Here is a 12,879-nt window from a genome sequence, read left to right as displayed (position 1 = left end):
CAGGAGAGCAGTATATAATTGCATGGGAGGCTTGGCATGTGTGCCTTTATAAGCAGCACTGCCAGCACTCAGCATACTCAGTCTGCCTCAGTCCCTGGACCTGGCTTACTCTGATGCCAGGACAGCGCATAGTTTCTTGTGGCACTTATGTTCAACAGATTTGTGCAACATACAGCCTGGTAGAATTTTGCACAGAGCACAACTTAATCATAGCTAACACATGGTTTCAGAATCATGAAAGGAGGTTGTATCCATGGAAGAACCCTGGAGATACTAAAAGGTATCAGATAGATTATATAATGGTAAGACAGAGATTTAGGAACCAGGTTTTAAATTGTAAGACATTTCCAGGGACAGATGTGGACTCTGACCACAATCTATTGGTTATGAACTGTAGATTAAAACTGAAGAAACTGCAAAAAGGTGGGAATTTAAGGAGATGGGACCTGGATAAACTAAAAGAACCAGAGGTTGTACAGAGTTTCAGGGAGAGCATAAGGGAGCAATTGACAGGAATGGGGGAAAGAAATACGGTGGAAGAAGAATGGTTAGCTTTGAGGGATGAAGTAGGGAAGGCAGCAGAGGATCAAGTAGGTAAAAAGACGAGGGCTAGTAGAAATCCTTGGGTAACAGAAGAAATATTGAATTTAATTGATGTACGGAGAAAATATAAAAATGCAGTAAATGAAGCAGGCAAAAAGGAATACAAACGTCTCAAAAATGAGATCGACAGGAAGTGCAAAATGGCTAAGCACGGATGGATAGAGGACAAATGTAAGGGTGTAGAGTATTATCTCACTAGGGGTAAGATAGATACTGCCTACAGGAAAATTAAAGAGACATTTGGAGAAAAGAGAACCACTTGTATGAATATCAAGAGCTCAGATGGAAACCCAGTTCTAAGCAAAGAAGGGAAAGCAGAAAGGTGGAAGGAGTATGTAGAGGGTCTATACAAGGGTGATGTACTTCAGGACAATATTATGGAAATGGAAGAGGATGTAGATGAAGATGAAATGGGAGATACGATACTGTGTGAAGAGTTTGACAGAGCACTGAAAGACCTAAGTCGAAACAAGGTCCCCAGAGTAGACAACATTCCATTGGAACTACTGACGGCCTTGGGAGAGCCAGTCCTATAAAAACTCTACCATCTGTTGAGCAAGATGTATGAAACAGGCGAAATACCCTCAGACTTCAAGAAGAATATAATAATTCCAATCCCAAAGAAAGCAGGTGTTGACAGATGTGAAAATTGCCGAACAATCAGTTTAATAAGCCACAGCTGCAAAATACTAACTGGAATTCTTTACAGACAAATGGAAAAACTAGTAGAAGCCAACCTCGGGGAAGATCAGTTTGGATTCCATAGAAATACTGGAACACGTGAGGCAATACTCACCTTACGACTTATCTTAGAAGAAAGATTAAGGAAAGGCAAACCTACATTTCTAGCATTTGTAGACTTAGAGAAAGCTTTTGACAATGTTGACTGGAATATTCTCTTTCAAATTCTGAAGGTGGCAGGGGTAAAATACGGGGAGCGAAAGGCTATTTACAATTTGCACAGAAACCAGATGGCAGTTATAAGAGTCGAGGGACATGAAAGGGAAGCAGTGGTTGGGAAGGGAGTAAGACAGGGTTGTAGCCTCTCCCCGATGTTATTCAATCTGTACATTGAGCAAGCAGTAAAGGAAACAAAAGAAAAATTCGGAGTAGGTATTAAAATCCATGGAGAAGAAATAAAAACTTTGAGGTTCGCCGATGACATTGTAATTCTGTCAGAGATACCAAAAGACTTGGAAGAGCAGTTGAATGGAATGGACAGTGTCTTGAAAGGAGCATATGAGATGAACATCAACAAAAGCTAAACGAGGATAATGGAATGTAGTCTAATTAAGTCAGGTGATGCTGAGGGAATTAGATTAGGAAATGAGACACTTAAAGTGGTAAAGGAGTTTTGCTATTTGGGGAGCAAAATAACTGATGCTGGTGAAGTACAGAGGATATAAAATGTAGATTGGCAATGGCAAGGAAAGCGTTTCTGAGAAGAGAAATTTGTTAACACCGAGTATAGATTTAAGTGTCAGGAAGTCATTTCTGAAAGTATTTGTATGGAGTGTAGCCATGTATGGTAGTGAAACATGGACGATAAATAGTTTGGACAAGAAGAGAATAGAAGCTTTCGAAATGTGGTGCTACTGAAGAATGCTGAAGATTAGATGGGTAGATCACATAACTAATGAGGAAGTATTGAATAGGATTGGGGAGAAGAGAAGTTTGTGGCACAACTTGACCAGAAGAAGGGATCGGTTGTTTGGACACGTTCTGAGGCATCAAGGGATCACCAATTTAGTATTGGAGGGCAGCGTGGAAGGTAAAAATCGTAGAGGGAGACCAAGAGGTGAATACACTAAGCAGATTCAAAAGGATGTAGGTTGCAGTAGGTACTGGGAGATGAAGCAGCTGGCACAGGATGGAGTAGCATGGAGAGCTGCATCAAACCAGTCTCAGGACTGAAGACAACAACAACAACAGTCAGTGTGTTAGTGCCTCATGAGATTCAAAGGTAGTTTCCTATTTGTGGTATCACATATTGATACAATCCCATGGGTGTAAAAGTTGGCAACCAGATTGCAAGTTTCCATCAGTTGCCAATAGCTGTCATGCAGGATCCAGTGGACTTAATGGAGCATGCTCACTGAACCATGCCTCCAGTGGCCCCAGACTGCAAGTGCCCCCTGCTGCCACACTACAGGACAGCCAGCAGCAGTGAGGCACCCACTTGCACTTGGAGCCTCCTTGCTACATGATGCTACTCAGATGCCACCTAGTCGCAGCTCTGACACCATTGTTCATCCTTTAATTCAGAGAACCTCTTCCTTGTTGACACTGAGAGCCGAACTCTGTTTCTTGCTGCATTATTTGTAATGAGCCTTCGTACATGGGGAAAAATACAGGTTGAGTAAAACTGCTGCTTACTATGTTGTTTGCTAATCATTTCTGCTCCTGTCCAGCTTTCCTACAGTGACAGTTCCTGCACCACTCTGTAGCCCACATCCCCTTACCACTGTGTACCCTACATATTTGTTCACTCTCAGTTATTTTTCAGAATTCTTCATTCTTTTCTCATAGACTTTCCTCATCTTAAAGTATTTTCAATCTGTATTCTCAGGGATCAAGACTGTGAGTTGGATGAGCCACTTCACAACTGGAAACAGCATCAGCTCCTATCCTGGTCTTCCCACCCAATTTATTTTGGTGGCAGGTGGGGGTTCAGCTAAAAGTAGACACCCCTTTTCTCTTTGGGGATAGTTAAAAATAGGCACCCCTATTCTGTGGGATTGGCACAAATTAGGTATCCCTACTGTTAAGTTTTGGCTACCAGATAGCTACATTCTTATGTTTTCTGTACACAGTACTGGGGTAGGCAGAAAACAGATTTGAGAAGTAGATGTAGGATGTTGTTAACTTCTGACAGTATTTAGCACGAAGTCAAGAAAAGACTAACAGCCTTGAGAATTAGGACTGAGATGAGCTGTAGTAGGTATCCTGAGGTGAAGAGAGAAGACAATTCTGATGATCCAAGAAGGTCGAATTGGTCCGTTACGGTGTGGGTTCCATTACATAGCAGATTGGTTGATAGTGAGGCATGATAGCTCGCTGTTCCAGAGAAAAAGAGGGAGTTGGTGACATCAGCCAACAAATGGATGGGCCAGAGTGGTCAGCCAGTTTCAAGGAAGCAGATAATATAATTTGAGGCACATGGATGCCAGGCAGGGCTGATAGGATGAACCATGTGGAATGGAAGGGGGAGCCACCTGGTAGAATTTCACACACAGTATAATTTAATCATTGCTACTAACAGTTGGTTTAAGAATCATTAAAAAAGTTATAGATGTGTGGGGAAGGGACCTGGAGGCACTAGAAGGTTTCAGATACAAGCTGTATATCAAAAGTAATGGAAAGTAGTTCAAAAGTAATGGATATTTTGTATTTTTTGTATGTTGTTTTCGTCCATTTCACAATTTGTTTTTCATGTTGGCAAAAACATCTGAAAAATATCTGTACAGTGTTAGCTATACTATATATTTTGGCTATCGTCCTATCCAAAAGACTACATGTGTTTAACTAGTATCTTATTGTTTATTTCATATACAATGGACCAGATGAATTGTGTTTATGGCAAGTTGGCTGAGAGACCCCTTCTAGGCTGTTCAGATGCCTGGTACAAGTATTTCAGTGACTTGCGTGTCAGTGGTAATGAAATTATAATGAGAACATGTACACTGTCCCAATGGAGAAAATCCCCAGCCCACCCAGGAATCAAACCTGGGGCCCCTTGATCAAGTGTTAGCAACAGTAACCACAAAACTATGAACTCATGACAATGGATCAGAGAATTTGTATGAAAATTTTCTGTAAGAATGGAATAAAGTGCAACAAAGTTTTATAAATGTTAAATATTTCTTTTGATGAGTCTGCTGTGAGTAAAATGAAGGATAATAGTATGAGCATTTCAAAGTAGCCTGTGAAGAAGTTGAAGATAATGGACTTCCTGGATGCCTCTAGCAACATCATTAACTGACAAAACCTTTGAGAAGCTGGAAGAAATGATTATGAATTATCACTGGATCACCATCATAAAAGTCACTGGCAATGTTGACATATCAGCTGGTTCATGACATGAAATTTTTATTGGTTGTTTTGAATATAATACACATGACAGAAAATTTGTAAGAAATTGTTGAACTACGAACAAAAAAGTGGGAAATGAAAGTTATTCAGCAGTCGCTGGATGAAGTCAACAATGATGCAGAACTACTGAAACATACCATATGGCATAATGGACAATGAAAGATGGGTTTAGAGATATGATGTCAAAACTAATGCCCAGTGGATGCACCCTGGATCATCAAAAAGCTCAAAAAATACGATCAGGTGTGAAGCTTATACTCACTGTGTACTTTGATTTTAATGGTATAGTGCACCATAAGGTGGAACAATCAGGAGTATTGCTTAATGCCATTTGCATGAACAATTCAGAAAAAGGTCCACACTTGTGGCAAAACAGTTAATGGCTTTTGCACTGTGATAGTGCACCAGGTCACACTTCATTGCTTACTTGTAAATTTTTTTGCCGAAATGAGGTGTGGCCTCAGCCTGCAGCTCTACCCACTGTCCTCACCCCCCCCCCCCCTCCCCCCGTCCCAATCCAAGAGTTTCCACACCTTCCCTCCTCCTTTTTCATGTCTCCTCACCCTCATTGTGTGCCACCCTTTGCCAATACCCCCTCCCATCCTTTCCCCTTCCCTGCTCCTCTCCTTTTCCACTCCCCATTATTCACACAAGCCCCACCTCCCAACACTGTGACTCACAGTCTGATCATGCTAGACAGTGCTCTACTCTCCCCTGACTTGTACACTGCTGTCCCTCCCCCTTCCCATCCCATTCCAGACTGTTATTCATGTGGCAACTGCATTCCGTTTGCAGCTGCCAGTGCTAGTAGTCATGTGTGCATACAGTGTGCCTGCTTGTGTAAATGTGCGTGTGTTTTTTGTGCTGAAGAAAGTTTTAGCCAAAAGCTGCAATGTGAAACAGACGGTTCATTGTATCTGTCTGCAACTCAATGGGTCACCTTTAAGTTGAGTAGCAGTCTGTAGTTTTCCTAATCTTGTTGATATTCCAACTGGGGGTTTCCATTGTTTGATGTCAACATTTAAATTGCCAATGTTATGCAACTATAATCAGTGCAATATGGAAAATCTAGACGAGTTTGTAAACCTAAGTAGTTGACAGAGAAAGTAAGGAAATAAGTAAAACAAGAGGGAAAATCAATTTGACAACTTTTAGCAATACTTTTCATCCATTGAAGAGGAAGAATAAAAGTTCAAAATGTTCATATCGAAAAATTGTTGAAAAATGGTGCTTCATCCAAATGAAAGAGATCTGCTCTTAATTCACCATTATTATGGACAATAATTACAAGAGAAGGACAAGGGAGGGAGAGTGTAATAACTCTCGTCAGACACTCATCCCATGATAAAGTGACCTTTAGTTTACAATATATGTACATTTAAAGATAATTAATGGATATAATTTTGAATTGGTAAAAATAGATGTTGGTTTCAAAATACAATAACCAATTTGCCATTCTAACACAACCCTTTTTCATAGGTCTATTATATGTGCAGCTTCTCCAGCTGTTGCAGTTCATCTCATATTACAACTTACAGAAAGTGGCTATGGTATAGACAAAGACATTAAAACTATTACTGTTGCTGCAATCAGTCTGGATTCAGTTACAGCAATTGTGGTTATAGATTTCTTGCTTACTTTCCAGTATTCCCAAGGTAAGTTGGTGGAAAACAAGGCTAGCTTAGATGAAGTTAGGTAATGCAAATGTAAGTTAGAACTGCAGTACAGTAATGTACTTTATGATTCTATCAGTATGTTAACTACAATAATGATAGAATATCAAAATTGCTGAGTAAGAACATAATTTATAGACAAATTACAGTTAATTTCATAGCACTGATGCAAAAACAGAACACGAGTGATCACAGTAGTACCAAAGGCTAAATGAACTGCTTTGCTTGGTGCAAACAGTGATTCACTGTGTCAACCAAAGAGAACACAATAGACTTGAAGCACTTGAACTGCCATGCAGTCCTCCCCCCCCCCCCCCACCCCCCCACCCCTTCACCCCTTTCCCTCTTCCACCATTAGGTAGAGCTCAAGAAATGTAGAGGTAATGGTGTTAAACTGATGTTTAGCCCTCATATAAACTGGCTGCAGCAGTTGTGGTTCCCTGGGAGTTTCATTGCAAGATGACACTTGGATGTCTTGGTATGCTGGTGGTGTATGCATTACTGAAATGGATGACTCACTGAGCTTGCTCATTGCATCTGGTGACCGATGAGAAGGGTGCTGAGGTGGTAGGTCATCAGTGGGTAAGAAGTTGACCCTTTTGATTGACACTGTCATGTGTTACTATTGTATAACTTGCATAGTATTTTCATTGTGCTTCAGAACTTGGTAAGAGCCAGAGTAAGGAGGCTGCAGTGGTGATGAGTGTCTGTCTTTTGCATAACATTATGAGCACTTCTTTAAATTCTTGTGAATGAAAATGTTGACTTCTTCGTGGTGGGATGCCAGTCAGTGATGGAAAAGCTTGCAGATCTGGCTCTTAACTTGTTGCAGCAGTTATGATGGCTTGGGTGCAGAGAGGGACTGTTGTATGGAAAACTATGGTGAAAACCACAGTGTCTCTCATAGGCCATCTGAGTTGGTAATGCATTGATCTTTTGCTTGACAGAGGTATAGAGATGAAGTACTGGTACCATCAGTGGCAATGCTGCACTCCAGTTCTTACCATAGCATATAAGCACAGTTTTGGGCATCCTGTGCCAGTGCTGTATCATCCTTTTGCTGGCTGGGTAGTAAATAGTGATGTAACAGTGTTGGAATCCACATATTTCAGCAAGTTCTTGGAACACGGCAGACATGAATTGCCATCCTTGGTCTGTTGTGATATGCATCAGGCAGCTGAACTGGGTGATCCATGTAGCAAGAAATGTCCTGGCTGTTATTTTTACATCAATGTCTGTGATTGGATTTACTGGTCAATTGCCATGAAAATATATTTGAATCCTTCAGATGGAAGCTGTGGGCCCATCAGGTCAATGTACACGTGTGAGAAACATTATGTCATTTCAGAAAATTGCCCTACTGGTTTATGAACATGTCAGATATCTAGCACACTAAACATTATTTAGTCTGTGAACTGCAGTCTTCCTCAAATGTAGCTGAACATACCTGCTGAACATCTGTGTCCTTGAAAAGCTTCACTGTGCTGTTAGATGCACAGTATATGAGGTAGTGCACTGAGTTAAAAACTTGTTCACAAAAACTGCAGATACAAATGGCTTAAGGGGATGCCCAAAGACATCATACCACAGTAATTTTGTTCATCTTGCTACAGGTATTTTTTTTTTTTAATTTGGAGGTACGTATGGTTAAGAAGAGTGCCTAAAGGCATTACATGACAATGATTTTTTTTATCCTGCTAGAAGCATCTTTTTTATAATGAAGCAGGTTAAGCTGGATACTCCCAAGTCTCCAGTCACCATGAATTCTTGTAACTGTATCATCTGTGCTGCAGCAAATTTATCAAAATCTATAGTAAGTGAAATTGCATTTAGCCTCAAAATTCAGCAACTATGTTATCTGTCTCTTTTATGTATGTCAGTTCTATAGTAGACAGGTCAATAAATTCTATTTTCCAAATTTTCTAGGGGGGAAAATTGTTCCATAGGCAAAAGTGGTGTGTTTGCTGTGAGTTTGTGGTTAGTGTATACTGCAAATGGCTGTGCTTCCACTTAAGAGGAGAAGTGCCAGATGGCTACATATTTTTGCAAGCATATCCTGATTGTAAGCACTTGACTTGGTCTGAGCATTAGCTTATAAGAAAAAAATTCAGGAGTGCCACATGTCATTAACTTTTTGGTGGAGTGACTCATCAGTTGCTGCCTGACCACCATCCTCAGTCACAGAACAGGGAGCTATGTGTACAGGGTTTGCCAAAAGATGAACTCTACATAGGTTAGTCTTTATCTGTTCAAAGTTGTGCTGCATTTCTGTACTCCACATCAGTGGGTAGCGAAGCTTGGTGATAAAAATTGAGTAATCATAAGAAGCTTCTTAGCCATCAGAAATCAGTGGTGTGGGGCATGTATTTTTTTAGGAGACACATGCCTTCTGCAGAAACTGTGTGACCTAATAATTTCACACGTTTCTGGAGCACACAGTTGTCATCATTCAGTATCAAACTGTATCTTGCTAGTGTATTAAATACAATTCTTAACTGTTCCTCTGTATTGTGCTGTTGTTTGTGAAAACCCTGACAAATCACCATGTGAAACCACAAGATAGTTCACACAACATGTAGTCTACAAATCATTGCCATTGCCATTTTTTAGTCCAAAAGGCATTCATAGATAATCAAATACACCAAAAGACATTATTATTGTCTTCAAAACATCTCATGGTGCCACTGGAATTCAGTGATTTGCTCCTTGAATCATGACATTGAATATGTAGCACTTGTGAAATCTTTGATATTGAGAATGAGGTAGCTGTCTGGTATGGCAGTATTGTTTAATATGTGGTAATCACTGTTTGGCATCAACGTTTTGTCTTTCTGTTTAATGAGATGCAGTGGAAACACTCAGGATCTGTTGGATATGAGGATTATTTCTGCATGCAGCATTTCTTTGATTGTTGTTTGTACTGTGACGTATTTGTCTGGAGCTAAATATTGAGATTTTGGCTGACAGTGGACCAAGTATGTCACAATGTGGTGCAATATGTTGCACTTCATTTTGGAAGTGTGTACTGGGCCTTGGCTGACAGTTTGTGTCGGAAATGCTGCTGTTTCTGAGCACCTTATTTAATTGTACTGTAACCATTTCACTCTGCATTCAAAGTTATGTTGTGTATAGGTTGATTTCCAATCCATAATGATGTAGGAAACCAGCACTTAATATATGCTCAAATACATTTTACATTGCAAAAGTTGATTCCAACAACCATGAATGCATTCCTGTGAATTGCATACCCTTTTTATTGTAGTGGGTATAAGATTCTGGAACTTGTTCTGCATTGGTCTCTTTTTAATAATATCTGATACTAAAACTAATGTATGAGACTCTGAGGCATTAACTGTCACTATAAACTGCATTTCATCATTTGAAACACCATATGCAGCAAAAGAAACTTCCAGCATAAAGAACCATAATTCTGACTGCTGTAATAAATACGGTAGGATTTTCACTTTACTTCATGGCATGATTGAGACACTGCAAGTGATGGGCAAAATGTTTTCACCAGTATGGAAAATCCTGAAATTTGTATGTGTCCTCACTGTTTGAAATTCTTTGAGTTTAAAGTCACTATTTTCTTTGTGTTTGACTTCATGGTTTAGTCTGAACTGCTGTTACAGCATAACATAGTCTGCATTAGCTGTTGTAGGCATTTTTGGTTTACTTTGAATTCCTTGCTCTTTTGTGCTTATTCTTCTTGTTGGGGCCATCAGTTTTAGGATATGTTAATCACAATAATAATAATAATACAAACTCAGAACTGCTGAGTAGGAACACTATTTTTTATATCTTGCAAAAAGTTACATAGCAGCAATACACACATAAGACATGAGTGATCACAAGTAGTCCCAAAATCTAACTGAACTGCTCCACTCAGCAATGACAGAGATCTATTGTGTCAACCAAAGAGATCTATTGTGTCAACCAAAGACAACATACTGTTGTACTTGAAGTACTTGTCGAAACTGTACTCCCACAATGCTAACATTTTAATTGTGGGTAAATCTATTACAGCAACAGACACATTATAAGAAATGTAGATTGAAGAAGAACATGAGTGCACTTTGTTTTCTGTTTCTTTTTAGTATCTGTTTTGTCACTGACTATTAAATCATTTGTGATCTCTGCAAAGTACCATTTAAAAAGATTTTCGATGTGTTGGTGATTAGTTATACTCTTGTTCTCATGGTTATGAGTGGTATTTTCCACTTTATGGGACACTTTATTTGGTTCCTTCTTTTTGACTTTCCATACCGCGTAGCTTTTATTAGCTGATTCTGTGATGTACCTATCATTGGCCATATTTTTTGCCTGCCATATCACTCTTCTGTAGATTTGAATGTATTCCTGTAGGTAACTGTGTAGAAGAGGGAATATGTTATCGTTTTTCCTGTATCTGAGTAATTCTGTTTTCCACTCACTTGATATTTTGATCCTTGTTGTTATCCATAGCTTTGCTTTTTTAGTTGTGCCTCTTATTTCTTGTGTTTTGAGAGGGAAAGCAATTTCAAACTAATCAATGAAGATGATAGAGAATTTCTCAAACTTTTTGTTGGTGTCATCTATTTGCAAAACTTCTTCCCACCTTTCTTCTGATAACAGGGAGTTGAATGTTTCTATATTGTGTGTATTAAACTGTCTTGCTGTTATAGTTCTGGTTGAGCTCTAAGTTATTTTGGATGATGACAACTTAAGCTTCGTGATCACTGAGGCTTGTACTTATACATTTTGCAGTACAACTTATATTCACGAATATGTGATCCAAGGCAGTTACAGTAGTTTTTGTTATTTTTGTTGGGATTGTTATAGTCTGTTTTAAGTTGAAAGTATCTGTGAGGTTGAGCAATACCTCTTTTCTTTTGCAAGTTCCAAGAAAATCAATGTTGAAGTCCCCACAAAGCATTATTGGATGAATCCTGTTTAGTAGATGATGACGATGATGAAGTCCAATACTCCGAGACGGAGCGTAGGGGAATGATGCAGGAGACCCGCACTGACGTACTAGGCAAGGTCCTAGTGGAGGTGGTTTGCCATTGCCTTCCTACTGTAATGGGGATGAATGATAATGATGTAGACAACACAACAACACCCATTCATCTTGAGGCAGGAAAAATCCCTGAGCCCGCCGGGAATCGAACCCAGGACCCCGTGTATTTGCCTCATGAACATCAATGATTGACAGCTCAAAGTCTCTTTCTGCACTGAGATGTTGAAACCTACTGATTGATTTATATTTTAGCCCATGCTTGATGAAAATTGTGGTACCTCCATTTTTATAGATTTTCTATAGAAATAATTTGCTAGTGTGTACCCTGGTATAGAAAAAAAAGAGTTAATTTGGTCATTATTTAGCCAGTGTTCTGTAATGCATAGAACGTTAGTAAAGTTAAGTTCTGTACTTAGTATGATCTCTACATCTAAAACTTTGTTTATTATTGACTGAATATTTTGATGGCAAACAGAAAGATGTTTGCTGCTGTAATTTATTTAATTACCAGTACCAGGATTTACCTTTACAGTTGAGATTCCTAAGGGCATTTTTATTCTATCACTGACCTCATTCTTGCTTCGTAAGGATCTGTCCCTAAAAATCATTTGTGTGGGAGACTGCGAATCTTCTTCTGCACTGATGGAGTCTGCTTCTTTTCTTCCAATGTGCTGTGCACCACTTCTGCATAACAGGGAGATGATTGCTGTTTTGGCAAACAGAGAAGATGTGATGATGTATCTGTTTTCTTTGAAGCTGTATATCTTATCTCCAATTTCTTGTCAACACATATGTTTATTTTTTCCACAACAAGCTGCTTCCCTATCCCATTTAGGTGTAGTCCATGTCTAGTGTGGAATCTATGTCCTATACCACTCAGATCAATGGCTTCTACATTTTCATATTCTGAGCCCAGTGTGGTGACAGAAGTATAGAGGGGCGCTTTGTCCTGATGAAAGAGCACTCCTTTTGTCAGCATCTTGATGCTTTTCACTTTGCCAGACCTTGATGAGATTTTAACACGATGTATAGATTGGGAACTTGCTCTAAAAGTTCAGAAATGTAAATTTTTGCACTTTACAAAATGAAATAATTTAGTATCAACAGTGAGTCACTGTTGGAATTGGCTGACTCATACAAATACCCTGATGTAACACTATGTAGGAATATGAAATGGAATGATCACATAGGTTCAGTCACGGGTAAAGCAGGTGGTAGACTTTGGTTTATTGGTAAAATACTGGGGAAGCGCAGTCAATCTACATAGTGAAGGCATTGTTGATGTCTGGTAGGCACAAGTGCGCAAGCAAATGGACTGAACTCACAGAATGTAAAATATTACATAGAACAGGAACATAATGAAGAAGAAAGCAATCCTCGTAGTGATCCCAGTACATAGTACAAACAAATAGGAACATCTGAACAAGTAACACAGAACACGTAAGAGTCTTGAAGAGAGACGACATACATGACAGTTTCTAGAAGACTTAAAACTCAAATCACCCTACAAAA

General features: G+C 39.3%; 1 protein-coding gene across 1 annotated transcript in view; it reads left to right on the top strand.

Annotated features, from left to right (window-relative positions):
- LOC126336329 (sodium/hydrogen exchanger 9B2-like) overlaps positions 1-12,879 on the top strand; it is a 336,730-nt gene that overhangs the window by 182,871 nt on the left and 140,980 nt on the right. Inside the window, exon 5 of the mRNA XM_049999893.1 lies at positions 6,175-6,350. Within this exon, the coding sequence (XP_049855850.1) occupies positions 6,175-6,350 (176 nt within the window). The remainder of the gene's footprint in view (positions 1-6,174; positions 6,351-12,879) is intronic.

The sequence above is a fragment of the Schistocerca gregaria genome, chromosome 2 (assembly GCF_023897955.1).
Source record: "Schistocerca gregaria isolate iqSchGreg1 chromosome 2, iqSchGreg1.2, whole genome shotgun sequence".
Lineage (NCBI taxonomy): Eukaryota > Metazoa > Arthropoda > Insecta > Orthoptera > Acrididae > Schistocerca > Schistocerca gregaria.
Note: the sequence above shows the minus strand (reverse complement) of the source record. Positions and strands in the feature narration are given on the sequence as shown.